Source organism: Scleropages formosus, chromosome 4 (genome assembly GCF_900964775.1).
Source record: "Scleropages formosus chromosome 4, fSclFor1.1, whole genome shotgun sequence".
In the NCBI taxonomy this organism is placed as follows: Eukaryota; Metazoa; Chordata; class Actinopteri; order Osteoglossiformes; family Osteoglossidae; genus Scleropages; species Scleropages formosus.
Genome location: NC_041809.1, coordinates 3,409,704 through 3,432,558, shown reverse-complemented (window position 1 = coordinate 3,432,558; position 22,855 = coordinate 3,409,704). Strand labels below are relative to the sequence as shown.

The window sequence follows — 22,855 nt, the reverse complement described above, 5'->3', positions numbered from 1 at the left end:
GCGATACCGCCGCCGCTCGCTGAATTCTCATTGGCTCGCACCGTATGCGAGCCGGCGGCACGTTCCCGCGCAGCTCGCGCCGTAGGACCCAGCGGAAGTGCGGGGCTCGAGCCCGACGGGGAGCGGAGGGGGAACGTGCGCTCCTGACGTCACCTCACCTCGGCTTTTAAACCGAACAAGATGGCGGAGAGCAGCGCGCTGAGGAGTCGAAGGCATCTGGAGCGAAATGACAAAGGCGACGTGTTTGGGGAAGGTAACGGACGCCGGAGGGTGTTTTCCTGGAGCGACAGTCCGCCGAGAGCCGAACGAGTGTTGGTCAAGAAGAAAAAATGGCTTTAAAGGGGCGGTTCTTAAGGTGCACCGAGGCGTGAGTTGCACTGACTGCGATGCAGTGAGTGAGTGAGTGAGTGAGTGAGTGAGTGATGATAGATTGATTATACGCGACTGGTGATGATTGAGGTGTGTGTATGTGTGTGTGTGTGTGTGTGTGTGTGTGTGTGTGTGTGTGTGTGTGTGTGTGTGAGAGAGAGAGAGAGAGAGAGAGAGAGATAATAATAGTACTAGTTGTGTGATGTTGTGTTGTAGGTGTGTGTGTGTGTGTGTGAGTGAGAGAATGGTAGTTGTAACTGTGTTAGATGCGTGCAATGATCATAACAGGTCAGGTGTGTGTTACAATCATAGCTCATGATGATGATGATGACAACGGTACGTGTGTGTGATCGTGGTGGATGTGTGAAAATCGGGATGATGGTGAAGGTGTGTCACCATGGTAGTCCATGCCATGGCGGTGACGGCTGAGCTGTGCGGTGATTACGCGTGTGTGTGTCTGGTGATGGCGATGCGTGTGTGAGAGAACCACCTGGGACGCACCATGGCATGGCCACACACGTGATGCCCCGGGCCGCTGCTTGGGCCTGTCGGCGAAAGGTCAACACCGCAGAACATCTCAGTTACGTGGTTCGAGCGGCAGCTGACGGCGAAGCGACTAGAGCCGTTTCCTCCGGATCCGAGGGTTGCGGGTTCGAATCTCTCCTGCTGCTGTCGTACGTACCCTGGGCACCGACCCTGAACTAGTCCAGGAAAAAGGACCCAGCTCTATGAAGGACTAAGTAATTCTAAGTAGCTTTAGAAAACAACATCAACTAAATGAATAAATGTAAGGACATTGGCCGGTAGCCTACAGGTGGTGAGTTCAAGTCCCGCTCTCCACTTCTGCTTTAGTACCCTTGAGTGAGGTACTTACCCTGCTTTACTCCACTAAGAATGACGAATGCTGTAAGTCGTTCTGTATGACAGTGTCAGCTAAGTAATGTATAATGATGATAATGTAATTTCCTTCCTTTAGGGGACTTTAGTAATTAATTAGAAATATCTTCAAGCAAAACTGCCACGGAACACTGATGCCCCTTGTAACTTGTGTGACTTTGTAAATGCGTCATTGCTGGTGATGGGGAGAGAGAGAGAGAGTGTGTGTGTGTGTGTGTGTGTGTGTGTGTGTGTGTGGTGGGGAGAAAGCATTTGTGTCGTGCTCAAGTGTCAGGTGCCGTTGATGTAAATATCCTGTGAGGAGTCTGTGTTTGGTCGCTGTCCATCTGGACCTTGAGTTCTTCACCTGGGGATGATGGACCCCCCCCCCCCCCCCCCCAAAAAAAAGGTGTCCACAGGGGGTCTATGAAGCACAGGCTTGTTTTGAAAACAACAGTGTAACTAAATAAGAGTTAAAAGCAAAAATATGATAGTGTGCCCTAACTCACTGTGGAGGTAATTGGTTTTCAGTGCAATATTTTCTCTGAATTTACTTAGTGACAGTCTTCTAGGAGGCGTCCTCAGCTTTCACCACATCATTACCGTGGTCCGGGGCTCGGAGAAGGTTTAGAACCTGCGCTCTAGATGCTCTCAGGAAGTGATTCCATCGAGCTTCCCCTCTCTGGCATGAAGCGCAGGCAACGCTTTGTTTCTAATGTTTTCCCCCGACTTCTATGTTGTATCAAACATTTTATTACTGTTACTGTTGTGCAAAGAAGACGCTGGGTGTCTCCTGCTGGACGTGGGTCCCGTCCCCCCTCGAGACGGGATCCTCTCAACCAGAGCAGTGTGTGTGTGTGTGTGTGTGTGTGTGCCGGTCAGACAGCAGCTGGAAGGCAACTTGCTCCGTTTGGCCTTGACAAACCCCTTGTTCTACACACAAACATCACATGTTCTTCCGTGGACGTTGGCCCGGCCTCGCCGGGGGTGGGACGTGGAGCTCGTCTGGGGGGGGAGGGGCGGGGCCCTAAGGACATGGCGGTTTCTGCTTCGGCATCTCCTCAGCGATTTCCCAAGCTTGGTGTCTTCATGCCCTTGGGCACATGAGGTAAAACAAGGTGTTGAGTTCTTTTGGTCGCTTTCTGGTCGGTATTCTGCAATTTGTAGTACATGTTTCGCAGTGCGTCCTGGTTCTGGAATCTAGCAGTGAGTGGCAACTTAGATATGGGGGGGGGGGTTTTGGTAAATATTTACCTGAGCCATGGCAGCACGAGCTGTACCCGGTGCCTGTGTGATGGGGAGGGTTTGTGAGGATTTTAACTTCTTGGTTCCTGTGCGGTGCCTGATGAGGCAGCAGGTGGCGTAGTGGTTAGAGCAGCCACCTTCACTTCGAAGGACCCGGGTTTGAACCCCACCGCCTGCTGTAGGACCCTTGATCAAGTTACTTACCTTAGAAAATGCTCCAGTAAAAATGACCCCCCTTTGTATGTTTTTACCATGCATACGTAAAAACATTGTAAGAAGTTTAACTTTTTAAGGTTATTTGGAGAAAAGTGTAAGATAAATAAATGTAAATGAGCTTGCACCTTCCTGTGAAAAGACCAGATTCGAGGTCCAGTTCTCTTGTAGTGCCCTTGAACTTCCCCTGAAGTGTATTAAAAATTGCCCTGCTGTATAAATGAGTAAATAATTGTAAGCAGTGTGTTCGTTGCAGGGTGGAGGTGGCAGCATGGGCAGGATCCCGGCACAGGACAGCATGACTTTCAAGAAAAACAGGTTTTTATTGCAAACCACAAAGGAGACCCTTTTTGGGCAAAGCCAGCAACGGAAGAAATGACGCTCTCCAAGCCGCCCTCCCATTCCTCAGGCCAGCTGCTTTCAATTCCTTCCGGTTCCCTTCAAAGTGCGGGCAGCTGGCTGTCGGCACTCAGCTCGGGCAGCGGGGGCCTGGAGTGCTGTCCATCGAGTGGTCCCTTCCTCCTGTCCTGGGTTGTACTGCCCATCTGCTCACGGTAGCTTAGTATACAAACCTGACACTCTAAATTCCCTTGGAGAAAACTGTCTAATAACAATTATAATAATATTATGTGGACTGGGCCTGACACAGTGCTGTCCTTCTGCTGAGTGTTGTGGTCACCACCCTCAGACGGTCTGGGTGCTTCACTGTTAATGCAGAGCCTTCAATATATTGTGAGCTGTGCTGCTATAGTGGAGCCAAATCTTGTTTTACAGCACCGTTTCAGTGTAAAAGTGAGTGTCAGGTGGTGCGTTGGGGTCACCTGACACCCGGGACTAACATGTAGTGAAGTCACCTTCTTGGGCCATGTGCCGAGTTGCCAAGGCACTTGGTAACAAACAAGGTGTGACCATGATTGCTGCCCGAAGTAGATGAGACTGAGAACGGGGACTCTGTGTGCCGATTCAAGTAGGGAACAGGAAGCACCGATCTCCATGGTGCGTCCGCAGATCCCGGCTAAAATCGGGACAGCGTGACGTCCCTCGTTACGCCTGGCTCCTTGTCACGTAACGAGGCTTGCGGTATTTACTGTGGTGAACGGTGGGCTGCCATCGTGGTTTCATTCTGCTCTGGGGTTTGGCTGTGACGGCTGGTAGGACTTTTCGCGTTCTGGATGACAGGTCGCCTGGAGAGCGGATGATGCGCTTTAACCGCAGCGAAAAGGAAACGCTTTCACGTTGCCTCTACTCGTGATCGACGCTGTCAGGCTGCTGCTCTTTATACCTGTTGGCTTGGCCCTTTTCCCGTCGTGAATTTCTTCAGGTTGATGATCAGCGTGCTGTTTGAGGTGAGCACTGAGCGTAACGTGCCTTAAGGTGGTTCTTGAATTAAAAATCACAGCTGTCTGTTCTGTTGATGATGATAATTCATCGGAGTTTTGAAGTGGGTTCTTTTTCTCTTTCGCCTTCTGTTGACCCAACGATGGCCTCGATATCCTGTGGTGTGGAGCTTTTGGTCTGGCCAGCAGGTAGAGCTTTCCTCTCGTTCACCTGGGTTCTTTACACCAGTTCAACCGTCCTAAGAGACCGAGTGCATTAAATGGTCTCCTTGTCTGCATAATGAGAACCAGGGATCCATCCTGGGAGGGGGACTCAAGGTGTGTCTTGAAGCTCTGAGATGCTGTGTTGTGGAAGGTCTCGACAGGAAATGAGCTCTGAGGAGCTCAGAACTCATTTCCTGTCGAGACCTTCCACAACACAGCATCTCAGAGCTTCAAGGATTGCCCTGCACTATAAAAATTCCAGAGGGGGAACATTCCAGATGTCTTTCTGCCTGTTTTGTCCTCCTCCCTGTTTGTCGCCACACCCCACCACACCTACCAAACAGTTGTGCTCTTTGTGCACCAGTGACATGACCTGTCAGTTTAGATCTGGTCACTTGTCAGCAATTAGATTTTTTTTAAATTGCTTTGTTTCATGACTTCCTCGGTTGGTCGTCTGCAGAAATGTGCTCGGTCGGTGTTTTGTTGTGGAGTCTCTCCCGCCGGACGCAAACTGCCTTCACCAATCTATTTATACCTGCAGCGAAGCATTTTCCTCGATCCCACCAGGAAGTGGCTGCCGGTGGAAGAATTCCATTGTGTGGTGGATCAAACTCAGTCCAAAGCTTCTCCTGATGCCTGGTTCATATGAAGGTCTGGAGGTCTCCGTTTATCGAAGCAGTTACTTGTGGGTAATTTGTCCTCACGCTGACTGTGAGTTGTCCTGAAGGAAATCGATGTCCTTGTTTGCATTCCCCTCTAATTCTGGACACTCGAACTCCCAGCCTCTTCCTGTTGTCCGCATGTGGAAAGTGGCCTCGTGAGCGAGGTCACACCGGGACACAGAGCTTAATGGATTATCGCTGGATTCCATGGCAGAGTCGGCCGAGGCGGTGTCTTATAATTTAAACTTCTTCCCTTTGAGACCACCGACTAGATTAGTGGAGTCTTCTGCTGGAGAGCACATCTTACATTTACATGTGTTCATTGAGTGCCGCCTTTCCCCAAAGTGACACGCAGCTTGTGTGTCTCGCACCACCATTTTGCTGGTTCACATCCCTCCATTAGCTCCTATAGAAACGACGCTCAAACAGCAAGTACATAGATAATCATAGCAGATGATGCTGAACTCATTTATGTAGCTGTCAGGAGATCAGGAGCAGTTTTGAGACCCTTCTTGAACGCCTGGAGGGATTCAGCACTTCTGAGAGACAGAGAACTCATTCCATCACGTTGAGCCCGAAGAAAGCAACCTACAGGTTTGTCATTGTGGACCCTGCGTGAGTGGAACCAGCAGAAGTTAAAGGTAGAGGAGTGTAGTGTTCACCTGGTGCATCCCAGCAAGATCTGGTCCTGTAGGTATTTGGGGGGGCTGATCGTTGAATGTTTTTTTTTTTTTTCTTTGCCCCTTTGGGACTCTCCCTATACCTCAGTTACCAGTGTCGTGTTGTTGTAACATCTCTCTCTATGGAGGCCATATTGTGGCAGGTGAACCCCAGGGGAGGTGTTTTTGTGATCGGAATGCACATTTCGTGCGTGCTCACTTATTCATAGGTACACCCCCTTGTGGCGGTATCTCAGCAGGGGACCTCCACAGCTCTCATCGCGGCCTGGGTTTGAGTACTTCGTACCTCACTCTTTACATTACTGCGAGATGTTTGCTTAGAGCCTGTGGTCGTGCCGTGTCCGGGGGGGGGTAAGTGGTGCTTAGTTCAGCTTTCAGCACGGAGCGGTTCCAGGTGTGTATTTTTAACCCGCGTGTCTAAATGAGGAGACGGGCGCTTCGCTATGGGACACGCTGCAGATTTTTAATCATCATCCTCCTTCAGGGATTCTTCGTCCTCACAGGTCCCACCTAAAGTGGAGCAGCTCTATTTTCACATCGTGTTCCACGCGTGCGCTCGCAGGCCCCTGCGGAGTCTTCACCGGGCTGTAATTGGATCACGCCCCGAGGTGCGCTGCTCCCCGCGCTCATCTCCTCGTTCTTAGCTGGGCCTGGATCCTGCGCTCTTTAGCGGCAGCAGAGCCCCGTTGCTTGCTAAGCAAGTCCTCGGGGGGGGGTCTGACCGCTTTGATCCGAGTGTCCGACACCCCTCCGGGGAGTCCTGGGTTCGGGTATCGGCCCGGCCTGAGGAGATTTACGGCATTTATTTGTTCTTATTTTAACGTGTGGCCAAAATTCTCCAGCAAACGAAAATGGAAGTAACCGAAAGTCATCATTTGGGCATCGTAGAAAATGAAAAGAAAAGGAGCGGAAGATAAAGGAAAAGCCCTTTTGGGAGCCTTTAAAGGGAAGAGCACGAAAGCAAAGCTCCTTAGTGTCGTTCTCCACCAAAAGCCCTCCTTCCAGCTCCCAGCAGAAGAATCCCCGTCCTTTAAGAAGTCTCTCTTCCTCGCTAAATGAGTGCACCTGGGCTCCTTCACCGCATTCCAGCCCCCCGGGGGGTGTTGTGACGCCTGCTGTCTGTCGCCGGGAATTAAGTGGTCGCCTGTTGTTAATGAGCACAGATCCAGGCACTTTAATTTCTCCGTGTTTGTAAATAGGCCAGGTAGTGTAAATTTGTAGAGTCATAGGTGTTGAGAGATCTGAAAGGTGTGTGTGTGTGTGTGTGTGTGTGTGTGTGTGAGCATGACTGTCCCTGAGCCGCTGCTCTAATAAAAGACTAGTTTTTAATCCTTGAGACTTTAGCTCAGTTTACATAATGTTTGTATTTCTAAAAGTGCACCCCCCCCCCCCCCCCCCCCATTGTTACGCAACCGTCATCCCACAGCATATTGATCGCTTTTTGGGTCAGTGCTTCCATGTCAGGAGAAACATTTTATGGAAATCCTGCTTTTTTTTCTATGCGTATTCTGCCAGTAAGCTGTGTGAAGGGGTGGAGGCATGAGGAGGGTGGTTTTGGCACTCCGCTGCTGCTGACTCACGGATCTGTCCCGTCCCAGGTGACTACGGCATGGAAGATGAGCCGCTGGCCTGGCCGGATGATGAGGACGATGAGGAAGAGGAGGAGAACGAAGGGGGCGGGGAGCGGCCGCTGCTCGACGACAAGCCCCGGCCCATCCAGGTGGTGCTGGCCCACGACGACAGTCATCTTTTCGAGCTGGACGAGGCCGCCCTGGAGCGCGTGCTGATGCAGGAGCACGTGCGGGACCTGGACGTCGTGGTGGTGTCGGTGGCCGGAGCCTTCCGGAAGGGCAAGTCCTTTCTGCTTGACTTCATGCTGCGCTACATGCACAGCCAGGTGGGCTCTCGAGCGTCGCTCGACCGCTGCTCTTTTACTCAGGTACGGACATCGGCACCTCTGCATTTCATCATTTCCCCCTAGGCGCTGGGAGGGGCTCGAACCCCTGCTCCCACCCCACCGCTTTTTGCGGAATGGAAGTTTAAATGCGATACCTGGCCTTTAAAAGTGGCATTGAATTGCAGCATTTAAATAGGTGATACGATATTATAACGGTAATTAAATCTAACGTCTCCTCTTCCGTCCTCTGCTTTCGTCCCCGAGTCACCTTTCCGTTCATGGAATGCGTTCGATTAATTATCCTCATTAGGTCATTTCACTTCCTTTCGTGAAGCTATTGGATTCACTTGAATTCCCTCTCAATGAGCTTCTGATAATTTCTCCAGGATGGAAAGCTGTCAAGGGCACGGTTGGCGGTCGCCGACGTGTCTTATCACTAACTGCCGTTTCCAAATCCCTATTGGGGGGGCAGAGCGGGGGGCACCTGGTCAGGAAGGTCACAAAGGTCACGAAGATCACATCAATCCCCCCCCCCCCCCCCAGTTGGCCCTAAGACCTGTGTTTTAATGTTGTAATCGACTGTTGTCGCTTCTTCAATGAAAGAAACGCCATGGTGACTAAGGTGCGCGTTCCTGCCCGGATTATTGGACAAACTCCTGCCCTCCTTGAGCCCGGTTAGCGCGTGTTTTTCACACGCTGGTCCAGTTCGCGTGTCCCGCAGTAGCCGGGTTCTTCACTCTGTGAAGGCGCACAGAATTCCAAAGAAAAATCCGGACTGGAGCCCAAGTGAGCTCTTGCGATATTGATCTGGAGAGCAGGGGCTGGACACCCAGGCGTAGGAGCTCTCGCTGCGTCGGAGCGCCGTCCTTCGCTGCACCCCTGTCCCTCACCACCCCACTCACAGCAGGCACCTGACGGTCGCAGCCTCTCTGCGCGCCACACTGCACGACCATTCCGGTCACGTCCCTCGTCTGGAACGGTGGCGTATCCCTTCTGCTCCGGTGGGAATTTGACCATCTGTGCCGGTCGCTCCGACTTGGCCTGTCGGGTCGCTTTGTGTCACTGCGGTGCTGTGGATGACGACCCGTTTACTCCTGCAGCGCTTAAGTGTAAACTTTCGCTCCCCCCCCTCCCTTATTATGGCCGTGAGGCTCTAGGAGTGTGTTGCGCAGGCACAGCAGCCAGCACACATGATACACGCTGTGCGTAAATGAGCCAAAGGGGATGTGGCTCAAGAAATGTCCATCCGCTCTGACTCGGACGCACACGCCGTTTCTGATTTGAGCTGCACGTCTTGCATTTATTCATTTAGCTTATGTGTCTCCAAAGCGGCTTATAATGTTAAGGTTACAATTATAAGCTTCCAATTATTTATAACAGCTGGGTAATTCAGGGTAAGTACCTTGCTCATGGGTACTAGATCTGGAGGTGGGATTTGAACCTGCGACCTTTGGATCCAGAGGCAGTAGCTGTAACCAGTGCAGTACCAGCTGCCCCCGTTTTTGACAGGTGTTCTGCTGGTCGATTTGTCCAGCTAATTCTTATACCTTTACAGTCCAAATGGAACAATTTAAAGAAGTAATTTTATTTCTGTTTTAAAATAAAAATGCAATTCCTGTGCAGCTGTTACATTCCGGTTAAATTGTATTTCCTTCCCTTCTGGATTCCAGCAGTTGTCACATCAGTTCAGTGTGTTTTCACTGTATGCCGGAAATGTGTTATGAATAATTTATTTAAAACAATGGAGAGAATGTGGAAGGATTTATGACTCTTGCGGCGTGTTTTATGATCATTGTTGCTGCTGTTCTCGATAGCAGGGGCACATTTTGCCAACTCTTCACCCGTAGAGTTAAAAACGTTGTCGGTGTCTGTTGCTCGTACAGCGGCGCTAATTGAATTAATTGCTGAACATCTTTCAGAGAAGCAAGTATCTTACAGCCCAGAGAGGTTTATCTTTAATTCCAGCAAACCGCTTCATTTTGAAGCTGTGGAGACGACAGTGCCGTGTGGACAAACCACTAGAGTGTTGCTGAACACCATTTCCCTGCCTTCCCCGTCTCCCCCAACGCTGTAGGCGCCGAGCTTCTGGCTGGGGGGCGACGAGGAGCCCTTGACCGGCTTCGCCTGGAGGGGCGGCTGTGAGAGAGAGACGACGGGGATCCACATGTGGAGCGAGGTGTTTGTGGTGGACAAGCCTGATGGGACCAAGGTGAACCTTTCCCTCCACTGCCTGCCAGCAGTGGCACCCTGCACCCATTGCCCCAGTACTGTGTAGCCCCCCCCCCCCACATGTGTTTTGTTCACTTCCGGTCAAGCAGGTGCCCCCTCTTTTTTGGGAAAATCTATTAGCGATAATAATATGTAATGTTAAGCCACCTACAGTGATTTACCTGTTTTTACAGGTAATTTTACTGTGTTGGTTTAGGGTAAATACCTTGATCATGTACTACACCAGGGGGTTGTAATCTAACTTGGGTGTTACCTTGGGGATTGAGTCCTAGCTGGAGGCAGTCGACACACAGCGGGTAGTTACTGCACTTACTGATTTGATTAACATTTAAAAATGAATATATAGCCCCTCCATGGTTTGCAGTGCGAACGTAAATACGGTACCACGTTCATGACGCTCCACCTGTGCGCTCGTGCTCCCGGCTCTCCAGGTTGCAGTTGTGCTAATAGACACCCAGGGGGCCTTCGACAGCCAGTCGACCATCAAGGACTGCGCTACGGTGTTCGCGCTCAGCACCATGACCAGTTCGGTGCAGGTGAGCTGCTGCGCCATCCGCCGCCGTCCTCCCTCCTCCATTTCCTGCTGCTCACTCGGCGAGATGCTGTTTGTCTTTCAGGTCTACAACTTGTCTCAGAATGTGCAAGAAGACGACCTTCAGCACCTCCAGGTACGAGGGGCTTCAATGTACGGCACTGCCTGGAAGCGTGTGAAGCCTCGTGTCCCGTAGTTTTACCACAAAATGGTTATTTAATGACACAGTGTTTCACATGTGACATAATAGGTGTGTAAAGACCAGTTCTGTATGTTGCTTTAGAGGAAGTCGTGTGTGTGTGTAGTAGAAACACACAAGTAGTGCAGGTGAAAAAATAAGCGAAGCCCAAGTTACACTGGCAGAACCAAGCAAGTAAGTAGAATCAGGGGTGTAAATTATAGTCCATTTATTAATTTTATGTTTGTTTTAAGATTTAACATTTAGATTGTATACGTTTACATGTACATTTATTCGTTACTGGATGCTTTTCTCCAAAGCGATGAACATCTCATAGAAAATATGTGTTCATTACATTAGCAGAAAGAGACACTTAGATACAGGCGCCTGATTCTAAAGTACTTACTTTCCACCATATGAATCAGTGTTCGTCACACGAGTAGCTGCATAATGTTTTATATATTTAATACTATACAATACTTAATATACATGTATATAACAGACAGTAAACATATAAATAAAGTATAATAAATATAATACAAATAATATTTTAAACAAGAATAACGAGCATTCCTATAGGGTTCGCAAACTTTATTGACAGCGCCGCATACAATCAGCATTCATACAGCCTGAAACATTGCTTTAAAATGTAAAAAAAAATCTGCATGGAACACCGAGTGGGACTTTTCCATCCTGAAGAAGTGCTTCGGACTCGGATCCCCTTACGACAACAAAAAAAAAGAGCCTTTCGGCTCTCGTCTTGCTCAACTAGTTTGCGCTGCTTTTGGACCCACGCGCTGTGATGAATTAGCTTTGGCCGAGCCGCCCGCTTCGTGAGTGGCACAGAAGACCTGCGATTGGGAAAAGGGAAGGAGGCCAAATCAGGTCTCATAATTTCACGTCGAAATCACGTTACGAGCTAGTGCGCTCACTTTAATGCGATGCGAGTAGCGCGATCCGTTGAAAGAACGGTTTGATCGCGACCTCGTGACCCGCTCGCCTCGCGCACGGTCCGGTGGACGCGGCTCTCCCAGCTGCGAGAGGTAACATAAGAAACTGCTGGATGGCGAAGATGTCGATCGCAAGCGTCTGGTCTGGCTGTGACCTGTGCGTTGGGAGGGGACCGGTCCCATCATCCGTCATGTGTAGGTGTTCCTCCCCCACCCCAAGTACTGCTGTGAACAGGGTCTACAGAGCAGCTTTTCCACGCTGCCGAGCCACAGACGGGAAGCAGCTGGAGGGTAAATAGTGCTGCCCAACAGACTCACTCGGGTTCCCTTCCTTCTTCCCGCAGCTCTTCACCGAATACGGGCGCCTGGCCATGCAGGAGGTCTCTCAGAAGCCCTTTCAGGTAGGTGGGGGCTCCCGCAGCGAGGCCTGGTGCTCTAATCGTGTTTAACAGCCCTCTGCCCGGTCAGGCGGTCAATGGTCATTGAGTTAACGACCAGGAGTCCATCATTCCTGCTGCTCCTGCTGCTATTTAGTGTCTGGATCGGCTCTCCTGGCCCTGTGCTGCTGCTTCTCCCCAGATGCCACCGATCAGCTGCTGTGCTCACAGCAATTACACCTCCTGTCACCTTTATATTCTGTGGTCGCATGGTGTGCTTTTCATACCGTGTGCGGCCCAAGCGGCAAATGTGAGAAGTGCTGCTCGAGTTACGGAAGAGTTACAGAATAAAGTCGGAGACGAGTCACGGAGCGCTGATGATGGTCGAGGGGGGCTGAATTAACGCTGTGAGTGTGGACTGTCGCATACTTTCGAAGTACAAGCTGTGTTTATGGAGAGAGTACAAGGGTCAAACAGTGCCATCACACTCCCTTTTCTGTACACACACACACACACACACAGGCTAAAAACCACCCTGGTCTTGTACAAAACTATACATTTTCTCCATTTAAAATGGGATGTGAACAGTTTCAGTATCACACCAGGACTCTGATGGTAACTGGAGTGGAGAGCAGCTGGAAAGATGTTTACTGCCAGAGGAGCCCTGAGCAGCTCCATCACGGTTCTTCCAAAAAGCACTTCGCCGCACCATGCGTTTGGCAAACGATGCGCTAGTTAATGTCAGTGGAGGTTCACTTGGGCGTCGCGTGCTTTAAGTACCAGGGCTAGACAGTGTGTCACTCAGTCCACAGTGACTTGGTTCACTCAATCGATACACACCTCACAGTACATCTACAGACACCCTTGTGCTGATCATGTGGACGAGCCACTTGGGAGAACATCGCTGTGTGTCCGTGTGTGTTTCCGTCCCCAGACACTCATGTTCCTGATAAGGGACTGGAGCTACCCGTACGAGCACCCCTACGGCCTCGAGGGGGGACAGAGGTTCCTCGAGAAGAGATTGCAGGTGAGTCCCGTTCTTCTGCGCCGAGACGCTTCTCGGCTCCACTCTGTACATCCCGAAAAATAACCTGTCGGAAACAACTGCAGCAGTAAAATAAAGTGAAATTACCAGTTTGCAGGGATAACCCCGTTTTAGAGGCGCTCGTCGCTTTTATTTACAATTCGGGAGGTTGGAACGAGCGAAGCAGAACAGCGAACAGCTGCTGAGATGTCAGCTGGACCCCCGTTCTTCCCCCACAGGTCAAGCAGAACCAGCACGAGGAGCTGCAGAATGTCAGGAAGCACATCCACTCCTGCTTCTCCTGCATCCGCTGCTTCCTGCTCCCCCACCCGGGCCTCAGGGTGGCCACCAATCCCAGCTTCGACGGGCGCTTGAAAGGTGTTCTCACGACCCCCGTGAAGATGTTTGGTTTCCGTTTAAAACGCAATATTTTGTCTTTCACCTTCAAACACTTTACACTCGTCTCGTGTTGAACACCGTGTTTCAACGGGGTGGATATAGTTTAACACGTTTGAACAGAACAATTAATGATGCAAGAATACGTTCAGTACGTGGGGTTTGTACCCAGCGCTGTTCACGTTGGTAAATTTCACATTTCCTCCGATTTCTGTCTTTCTCTTCAGACATTGACGACGAATTCAAGAGGGAGCTGGAGAAACTGGTGCCCTTGCTGTTGTCTCCAGAGAACCTGGTTGTGAAGGAAATCGGTGGAGCTAAACTGACCTGCAGAGACCTTGTGGAGTATTTTAAAGTAAGGCTCACTTTTTCTCCTCTCTTCCTCCTCCAGGCAAAATAAATGCAGCACATTTCAATGTTTGTTTTGTTTTTCCCCTTTTCCTTAGGCCTACATCAAAATATACCAAGGCGAAGAGCTACCTCACCCCAAATCCATGTTGCAGGTACATTTTGGATTTCCAGCGTAATATAAGAAATGCCCCGATTGCACTTCGCGTGTCCGTTTATGAATATTTTAATAGCCGGAATTTCAACGCGTCTTCCACCCCGTTCATTATTGATGAGTGCTCAGCACTTTTTATTGTTGTGTTTTTCTTCTGGACCTCTGATGCCCTTTATTTGGAAGTGCAGCGAATGCCAGCTGTACGAACACAAGTGTAACAACACACTCATGGATCCAGGAGAGCGGGGCTGTGCTACTCGACACATCACACACCGCAAGTCATTGACAGTGTGCTCAGTGGTTGCGTAACAGCCGTTGCATCGTGTGTGTGTGGCCTTGCATAAGGGAACTCGCTCACCCGAAAAGCTTTGACAGCAGTCCGCATAAAACACGTGGAATGTTTTGGAACAATACAATGCTTCTAAAGCCAGAAAGCTGCTTAGTATGTTTGGATTTCTCAAGGCTTCAACTGGGTCCCTGCAGGGAGTTTTTTTTTCGCACGGTGAACTACAGTGGCACAGGCACCGACTGTGCTGAACAAAAGTGAAACCTGTGAACTATGGCTGAATAATTGCAGTTAAATAACATCGGTGTTGTTGCGAATCGTTATCAGGGCCGTGTCTCACTGCTGTTTTGTTTCGCACTCTTATGCAAGGTGACAACTGGAGCACTTTCGATGTGTTCAACAAGGTTCTGCAGGAGTGATTTTCCAGTATTTCTGCTGAAGGGTGTATAAGTACTTAGTGTCCCTCTTGGGGTTTGAACCAGCAACTTAAAAGTTTGGGGGGTAAAAATCGGAGTAAAAACAGGGCATTTCTCTCTTTACTTTCTTCTTCAGGCAACTGCTGAGGCGAACAACCTTGCAGCCGTGGCAGGAGCGAAGGACACGTATAACAGGAACATGGAGCAGGTAGGCCGAGAGCGCTCCGCTTAATCTTTGACACGTGCTCTCCTGGGAGCGAACACATGGCTTCCCGATGAGCGTGTGACTCCTGGGGTAAATGTGACGCCCGTGACCCCTAGATCTGCGGAGGCGACAAGCCGTACATCGCCCCGGCCGACCTGGAGCGCAGCCACGAGGAGCTGAAGCGCTGCTCCGTGCGCCAGTTCTGTTCCGTGAAGAAGATGGGAGGGGATCAGTTCTGCCAGCGCTACCAGGACCAGCTGGAGGCGGAGCTGGACGAAGCCTTCACCACCTTCGCCAAGCACAACGACAGCAAGAACATCTTCTACGCCGCCCGCACGCCCGCCACCCTCTTCGCCGTCATGTTCATCATGTACATCGTCTCCGGGGTGACGGGATTCCTCGGGCTGAACTCTATAGCCGGCCTGTGCAACCTGCTCATGGGCATGGCGCTCGTATCGCTCTGCACCTGGGCTTACGTCAAATACTCAGGGGAGTTCCGGGAACTTGGAACAGTCATCGACCAGGTGGCAGAAACCTTATGGGAACAGGTGGGTGTCTCTCTGTATGGTCTCTGTCCGCTAACCGTGATCTTCTTTCAGTTCTAGCCATGATGCACAGCCACTGAGTGATCATCGCACTTAACTACTGTTTCTAAACCTTGTCGGGACGCTGTTCTATTTTAGTGCTTATCTGTCAAGATAGCGGCTTCCCTCTAATTTCTCTCCCTCTCTCTTTTTTAAAAAAAAAAAAAAAAAAAAAAAAAAAAAAAAACTTATGCTAACAGAGGACTCCAAGAAAGGTGAGCGGTGATGAACGCGTCAACTTTTGCTCTTTTTTTTTTCTTTTTTTGCCACCACTGTTGGGATAACAGTGCCATTAACAGCTCACGTTCCCTGTTTCAGGTGTTATCCAAAGTAATTGAGTCAGCAAGACGCCGGCTCTTGTGGCGCCCGCTTGCGGTGGCACAAAGAAAGAGACTTACCGCAAACAACAACTACAAGAAGAAAAAGTAGCCCTTGCTCTGTGTTTAACTGAGTCCGTGTTTTACCCTGTCAGTATGTGGCCGCTGGGCCTCCACACACTGATTACAAACGAAACCTGGGTCACGCCACATTTTAGACTGCAGGTTTGCACCTTTCTACCAATTTTTGTACGTCCTTTGTATAGAAGTCCTTCTGGTTTCAAAGCAAATGTCTGCACAGGTCTGTCTGCCGCAACTTTTATTTTCCCATTGCATTTGTCTTGTTTTACGTTTCCAATATTATGAGTAGTTTTTTTTTTTTTTTTTTTCTCCCCCCTCCCGTCACGCTCATTTCTTGCTTTATTCTGATTGATTTAATTCAATATTGTGTTGGTCTCATTTCCCTTCCCCCATCTGTCTGTGTCTGTCTGTCCCATTGTCACTCAGGTGTTGAAGCCATTGAGCGACTACTACATGGAGGATAACGTTAGACAGAGCGTGGCCAACTCCATCAAGGCCAGCTTGACAGAACAAGGTTTGCAGAACGCCAGGCGAAAGGCCAGCTAGCGACCAGCGCGATGCCCGCTCTGGACGGGGCTCGCGTTCCGGCCCATAGACTGAGGAACTCTGCAAACCAAAGTTTATCAATCAGCTCCTACTGTAGTGCCGCCCCTCGATCTTATGACCCATTGTGGAATATTGATGCTTCCTCCCTTCTCGTCGTCTGTTATGGCTTTGTTCCGTCCCGTTTATAACGCACTCTTACAGTTCCATCAATTAGATTTCATCCTCTAGCGTGAAGGTAGGTTCTCCGCAGTGCGTCCTGTGAAATGGTTAGTGAGCAGATTACATGGCTCTAATTTGGAAAAAATGGTCGCTTGCCAAGTTTGACACGAGCCAAATATGTCTGTGGACATGGTCCTGCTGCACAAATTGTTGGCTTAGTATTAGGTGTCTGTATACAGGATTGCAGTAGCATTTTGAAATGACTTTAACTTAAGTTAACCGTATGTCGGAAGTAAAAATTGTAGTGTTGACGTGTCAATTTAAAATGGTCTTGCCTTGTTAATTTACTGTCTAACCTGCAGCCTTGCTTTGTGCTAAGTGTTTGAAAATGTTATTTTATCTGATTTTTCTGATACCTGCACTTAATGTAAAAGCTCCATCCATAATGTATCCTCCCTCCACGGCACATTTGTACAATTTTTTTTGTAAAAATCAGATTGCAAATAGGGCATGTATATGAAGTATAAATATATAAATAAGATTTTGTATTGTTTTTGTAGCCACAGAATAAAAGGAGAGCTTGGCGTGGTCCTCGGGGGGCAGTCTGTAGAGGAATGCGCTGTCACTCGTGGAAACGCAAGACTTTTTGTAACGCAAGCTGCCTAGTTCTGATGCACTGAGTGAGGCATTCTGCAGCACGGTGCCTGTTGAATTGTGGGAATTGACCAGGAATTTTAATACAACTATGAACTCAATGTATCTGAACTAAGATTTAATATTCCAAAAGTGTGAATATTCCCTTTTGTTGTATTTAACATTTTCCTATGAGCTGCCCATGTCCCATAAGGTATGTATCCTAAATGATTTTGGTATTAAAGCTATTAACGCACGATCAATCCTGTAAACATAAGTAACTGAAACTATTGCTGGTAGGTCCTTTACAACGGTAACCTGCACAAGTATAGTGAGCTAGTTAAAACCACAAATCCTGTACACACTATGAAAGGGTAAGGCATATGTGATCTTGCAAAACATATTTACAAATATTTTACTATTAAATAAACAGGAAAAAGAACATCTGTGTAAAGTGTTTTTTAAGACAAAATGACAGCTTGGATACTTCTGTTAGCAACAAGATTATGTAAAACATTCATGTGCATACTTTATAATTTGCTGGTGTTTTAGAACAGGAACTACTTGGTAAAATCTACAAAATTCTATTGTAATGCCATAAAAATATGAAAAACACTGACAAGCTACACAACTGAATTATTAACATTAACCAAAGATGTTTAACTCCACATTTGGATATTTGATATGTGCATCTCACTTTATTACAAATCTTTTTCAAAAGCAATTCTCTGGCCAGAACTTTACTGAAAATGAGAGAGGTGCAAGGTTATGTTGCACCACTCAAGTGCTGGCTTTGTAAAAGATGACGGCCTGTGTGCTGGTTAGGGTGTCCATTCCTCTCCCTCCACCTCCTCCCGGAACATGAGCACCTCCAGCATCAAGTCATCACCCAGAAGGAACTCGGGTGACGACACACTAAAGCACTGATCAGACATACCTGCACACGCTGCATGGCATGGCACGGCGCAAATCTGCTCACAGAGTCCTGTGGCCAAGAAGGACGACACATAAAAGTTGCTGAGAGGCGAGAGTCCAAAACCCCCCTGCTGTAACCCACACCGAGTTTGAACAAAACAACCTCAGTCAGTGGTCTACAGCAGTGTGATCAACCCTAACTTTACAATTACATTTAAATACTTATATTATGCATTTCTCCAAAGTGACTTACATGTAAAGCTGCTTGCACTGATTTACCCATTTCAGCAGTTGGGCCACTTTAAAAAAAAAAAAAAACTCTAGCAATTTAGGGTTGGTACCGTGGTCATTCCAGTGCAAGGTAGCGGCTTTAAACACTGGGCCAGCTGTTACCCCCCACCACAGGATCACTGGAGTAAAGTATACCTTTGTTCAGCATTTCACCACATTAGTCCAGAAGTATTACCTTCACTGCTCAAGTTGTCAGGGTCCCTCCTGCGGAGAAGGTTTCCAGATGGACATTCACAACGAGGAAACAAAACTCTCAAAATTGTTCCGCCGCAGCACAGACATGCCATATTTCTGTCGGATAACTTGACAAGAGCCAAAGTTCAGTCTAGAGGTGGGAAATAAAAAACGTTGCCGGTCACTGTGTGCTGGCTGTAGACAGCGGTCCAGCATGATGCTGGGCACCTGGAGGGAAGTAGTGAGTGACCATCTCTTCTTCCCCCACACACACAATATATATGGGGGGGGGGGGAGCAAACTGGCTGTTGTCACATATTAAAAATCAGTACTTGAGTTTCTTAACCCTAAAAGGGAATAAAGGCATGCTGATCCTTAAAAAAAAAAAAAAAGAATGGCACACACAGATTAGGTGAAATAACACCACCTTAGTGACCGATCTTAATTTTTCCATATTTTCCGACAAAATTACAGGCTGTATTTAATACAAACATTACAGCTGATTTATACTGCCATCTACTGGCGGACAAGGATTTTCCCAGCCTTATTGTAAACGAACGCTTTGGTGTGTACAAACTGCACTTACTCCACACTGTTCATGTCTTTATTTCGTCATGTTTTTACGTCGTGACGTACAGTAGTCACTCCTCGCCGCAGCCAATAGAAAACTCGTTCGTGGTTCTTTTCCGGCACTTTATCACTTCACTTGCTGAATAACATCTACTCGCAGAGCTCAAGTCCGCAAGGTAAGACGACGTTAAACGGGTCATTCTGAAATCTGTCGCGCGGCTCTCAAAATCGTTGACGGAAAGCCGAGTGAAAAATTTCATCAGAAACAAACCTGTAGCACATTATTCGTGCTGAACGATGTGACGCGTAGGGGTGGACCACGATTTTTTTTTTACATTTTAACTTAGGCTGCTACATCCCATAATGCCACACACTGGGCCGAATACACAGAATCAGTGACTGGCTACATCCGCAAGTGCGCAGCCGATGAGACTTCCTTCAAGACCATCACCACACGTGCAAACCAGAACCTGTGGATGACTGCTGAGGTGCGCTCACTGCTGGAAACAGGACACTGGACACTGCCTTCAGGTCTGGGGACAAGGCAGCCTACCGCACAGCTAGGGCCGATCTGTCCCGGGCTGTCGGAGGCGAAGCACAGCCGCGCAGGAAGAATCCACCATCGTTTTCTAAATTCCAAGGACACAAGGGGCACGTGGCAAGGCATTCAGGCCATCGCAGACTAGAAAGCTACACCACTTGTCTGTGGTGGCGATGCCTCGCTCCCAGACGCGTTGAATGATTTCTACGCACGGCTCGAAGCGCAGAACAACATGCCAGCAGGTAAGACCGTCCCAACTCCCACCGAGCAGGTACTTTGTATGTCTGCAGTAGACATCGGGAAGACTCCGTCCAGAGTTAACCCACGGAAAGCTGCAGGTCCTGACAACATACCTGGCCGGGTGCTCAGGGAATGTGCTGTTCAGCTTGCAGATGTCTTCATGGACAACTTCAACATTTCCATGAGCCGGGCAGTTGTCCCCGTCTGCTTCAGAACAACCACCATCATCCCTGTGCCGAAGAAATCATCGGAATGACTACCGACCGGTTGCACTCACACCTTTCATTAAAGCGCTTCGAGCGGCTAGTCACAAAACACAAAGAGCAGTCTTCCCACCACACTGGACCCATTCCAGTACGCCTACCGTCCCAACCGTTCAGCAGAGGATGCACAATCTGCTACCATCCACCTCCACCTTTCTCTGAGCCATCTGGACAAAAAGGACAACTACGTAAGGATTCTGTTCATTTAGTTCGGTTTTGATTACAATCATTACTCAGAAATTGATAACTAAGCTGAGCCTGCTGGGTCTGACCACCTACCCGTGCAACTGGATCCTGGACTTTTTGACTGGGAGACCCCAGTGCGTCAGGATCGGCAACTCCACCTCCAGCACCACCACGCCGAACACCGGTGCTCCCCAGGGCTGTGTGCTCAGTCCACATGTGAATTTGAGACAGCATACAGAGAGGTGAACCAGCTCACAGAATGGTGTAGAGACAACAATCTATCTCAATGTTGATGAGACTAAGAGATGATTGTTGACTTCAAGAGGACCCGAGTAGACCATTCACCTCTGCACATCAATGGAACAACTGTGGAGAGAGTCAAAAGCTCCAAGTTTCTTGGGGTGCACATGACAGAGGACCTTTCCTGGACTCTCAACACCACCTTCCTAGCCAAGAAGGCCCAGCAGCACCTTCACTCCTTACGGAGGCTGAAGAGAGCCAAACTCCCCCCTCCCAACCTCACCACCTTCTACAGAGGGACGATAGAGTGTCCTGACCAGCTGTCTCACCGCGTGGTACGGGAACCGCACAGCCTCCGACCGCAAGACCCTACAGCGCATTGTGAGAACAGCTGAAAAGACCGACGGAGTCCCTCTACCCACCATCGACACCTCATACAACAACTGCTACACCCGCAAAGCCAGCAGCCTTGTGGACGACCCCTCTCATCCCTCTCATGGACTCTTCGCCCTTTTGCCATCTGGCAGGAAGTACGTGAGCATCTGAGCATCCGTGCCTCCACCAACAGACTCCGCAACAGTTTCTTCCCTAAGGCAGTCAGATTACTCAACACCCTGCTGCCTCCCAGTGCTCACCTGGCAAAGTCAAACAGCTAACCCAGCATGACTCCATACGCTACAGTCTACAGTTCATAGCCCACGTCCTGTGTATTTATTTACATTTATTCATTTTACAGACGCTTTTCTCCAAAGCAACGTGCATCTCACAAAAATACAATCTGTACATTACATTAGGAGAAAGAGAGAGACAGTTGCAGACCTGTGATTCTTAAGTAAATTTAGTTTCCTTCTACTTTATGCATTGATGTTCATCTCTCGAGTAGGTGCATAAAACTCAGTAGACGATTCCTGATCACCTTCCTACAAAATTTTTGTTTTTTTTTTTAAGGTACACAAACATTTACATACAATACAGGAGTAACTGTGTGAAGGGTTATCTGGGCATGATCATTTACACTATGAGCTTGAGAGATGATGGGCGAAGTGAGTCTGGAAGAGGGGAGTTTTAAGACCCCTTTTAAATGTGGACAGAGATTCAGCAGTTCTGAGTGAGAGGGGGAGGTCCTTCCACCGCCACGGAGCCAGAACCGAGAACCTCCGCGCTTTACCTTTCTTTACTGTCTTGTACTCCTCTTCTGACTTCTGTGTTGCACCACGGTCTCCGGAGAAACATGCCGTTCCACGGCGCAGAAGCTATATGGAGGAATGACAGTAATAACAATTAGAACTTGTTCTCCAGACTGCTACGATGCTCCAAAACAGCAGCTATAAAGAGCGACACCAACAGTCCAGTCCCGTGTCTGTCCGCTAGGCGGCGCTGCAGGCGACCAATCAGAGGCTCCGTGTCAGTTTCCTCACCGCCGTATCCGGTTTCACTCGTTTCCTCGCGCCGAAGTGGGAACTGCAGCACTGAACCTAGAATGAAAAGAAGTTTTAAGTGTTTACAGAATCACGTTACCGAACGTACACACAGCGCGCCTTTTCCGAACCTGCTGAGGAGCTCATAGCCTGGATCCGAAAAAGCGATGCTGAGACATTTTGGTCAATCAATCAATGAAATATAAAATATAAAACATGATTCTGAACGGCTGTGTCTCGCTTTGCTAGTTCGTTGTGGCCTGAAGAGGAACGGCTGGCTTAAGTGTGACAACAGCAACTTTACTCTCTGCATTTAAAATTTCTACAATTTTTAAAGGCTTTAAATGCTTTTTAAATGATTGATTAAATAGGAACACGGCGATTTTCTTTTTAATATTTACTATTTAAAAATGACTTGAGTCTGCATGAACACCTCATCATACAAAAAAAATCAGAACACAAATATATGGCCGTGTACGTTGTCAGAACCTCTTCTTACTCTCTGTCTGTACGGCATTTTGGGAAACCCAGCTGTGTTTCTTTAATAACTAAGTGAAAGACGAAGTATGTCCTGTGAAAGCGACCTTTTCTCTTCGTCGAAATCAGCGTTTCCCACAGCAGAGATTCTCAGCCCGCCCAGCAAAGCGCCTTTACACGTCTACGACTCTCGTTATCGTCGGCGCGTCGCTGTGACGTAATAAAAAAGCGCCCAAGGCGCGGGGTCACAGGGACGTTGCGCTGCGTATGACGTTACAGGTCCCCTGCGAAGAACTCCCGACATGCATCAGTCGTCCGGCCGGATTAAAAATGTATTCGTGTTACTTTACAATATGACATTCTTTTATGTCATTTAGTTATTGCACACGGAAAAGTAGCGGAATGGCGACATTTATTACATGTTCGAATTAAATGGGTTTTGGAGTAACCGTCGGCGGGAGTCGCAGGTTTGTCGGTGCGGTGTTCGCTTTCCGTGCTGATCTGCAGTGAACTCTGGTTTCTCTTCAGATCGTATAAATCTTTCGCCTTTTACTAAAGATTTCCGTGGAGAGGAACAATTATGAGTATAAACTAATTTTTTGATGCCCCGCCGTAAGGTGGGGCTGCTGTTATGGTAAAAAA

The 22,855-nt window shown here is 48.7% G+C and overlaps 1 protein-coding gene, 2 long non-coding RNA genes and 1 other non-coding gene across 17 annotated transcripts; 2 read left to right on the top strand and 2 right to left on the bottom strand.

Annotated features, from left to right (window-relative positions):
• Positions 1-18,076, top strand: atl2 (atlastin GTPase 2). Of its 13 annotated transcripts, none has more exons than XM_018740157.2 (14): positions 1-253; positions 7,185-7,483; positions 9,558-9,692; positions 10,144-10,248; positions 10,330-10,380; positions 11,717-11,773; positions 12,684-12,776; positions 13,013-13,151; positions 13,397-13,524; positions 13,616-13,672; positions 14,510-14,581; positions 14,695-15,126; positions 15,363-15,377; positions 15,481-16,390. In XM_018740157.2, exons 1-14 carry the CDS (start codon positions 181-183, stop codon positions 15,589-15,591), a joined length of 1,767 nt encoding a protein of 588 aa, XP_018595673.1. In that variant the 5' UTR covers positions 1-180; the 3' UTR covers positions 15,592-16,390. The 13 variants fall into 13 exon arrangements, with proteins under 13 accessions (XP_018595673.1, XP_018595670.2, XP_018595675.1 ...); XM_018740154.2 differs by having other exon boundaries at positions 7,185-7,525; XM_029250747.1 differs by lacking the exon at positions 1-253 and adding an exon at positions 262-355 and having other exon boundaries at positions 7,185-7,525.
• Positions 10,943-20,205, bottom strand: LOC108927103 (uncharacterized). The gene is made up of 6 exons (XR_001965541.2): positions 20,172-20,205; positions 19,994-20,059; positions 19,743-19,859; positions 18,280-18,429; positions 17,836-17,883; positions 10,943-11,273 (listed from the first exon to the last, which is right to left on the bottom strand). It is a non-coding gene; the product is annotated as an uncharacterized LOC108927103 (long non-coding RNA).
• A 1,312-nt stretch (positions 20,206-21,517) lies between these two features.
• Positions 21,518-22,507, bottom strand: LOC108927077 (uncharacterized). Of its 2 annotated transcripts, none has more exons than XR_001965535.1 (3): positions 22,321-22,507; positions 21,664-21,793; positions 21,518-21,571 (listed from the first exon to the last, which is right to left on the bottom strand). It is a non-coding gene; the product is annotated as an uncharacterized LOC108927077 (long non-coding RNA). The 2 variants fall into 2 exon arrangements; XR_001965536.1 differs by having other exon boundaries at positions 21,737-21,793.
• A 214-nt stretch (positions 22,508-22,721) lies between these two features.
• LOC114910452 (U5 spliceosomal RNA) lies at positions 22,722-22,838 on the top strand. Its single transcript, XR_003797644.1, has one exon. It is a non-coding gene; the product is annotated as a U5 spliceosomal RNA (small nuclear RNA).
• The last annotated feature ends 17 nt before the right edge of the window (positions 22,839-22,855 follow it).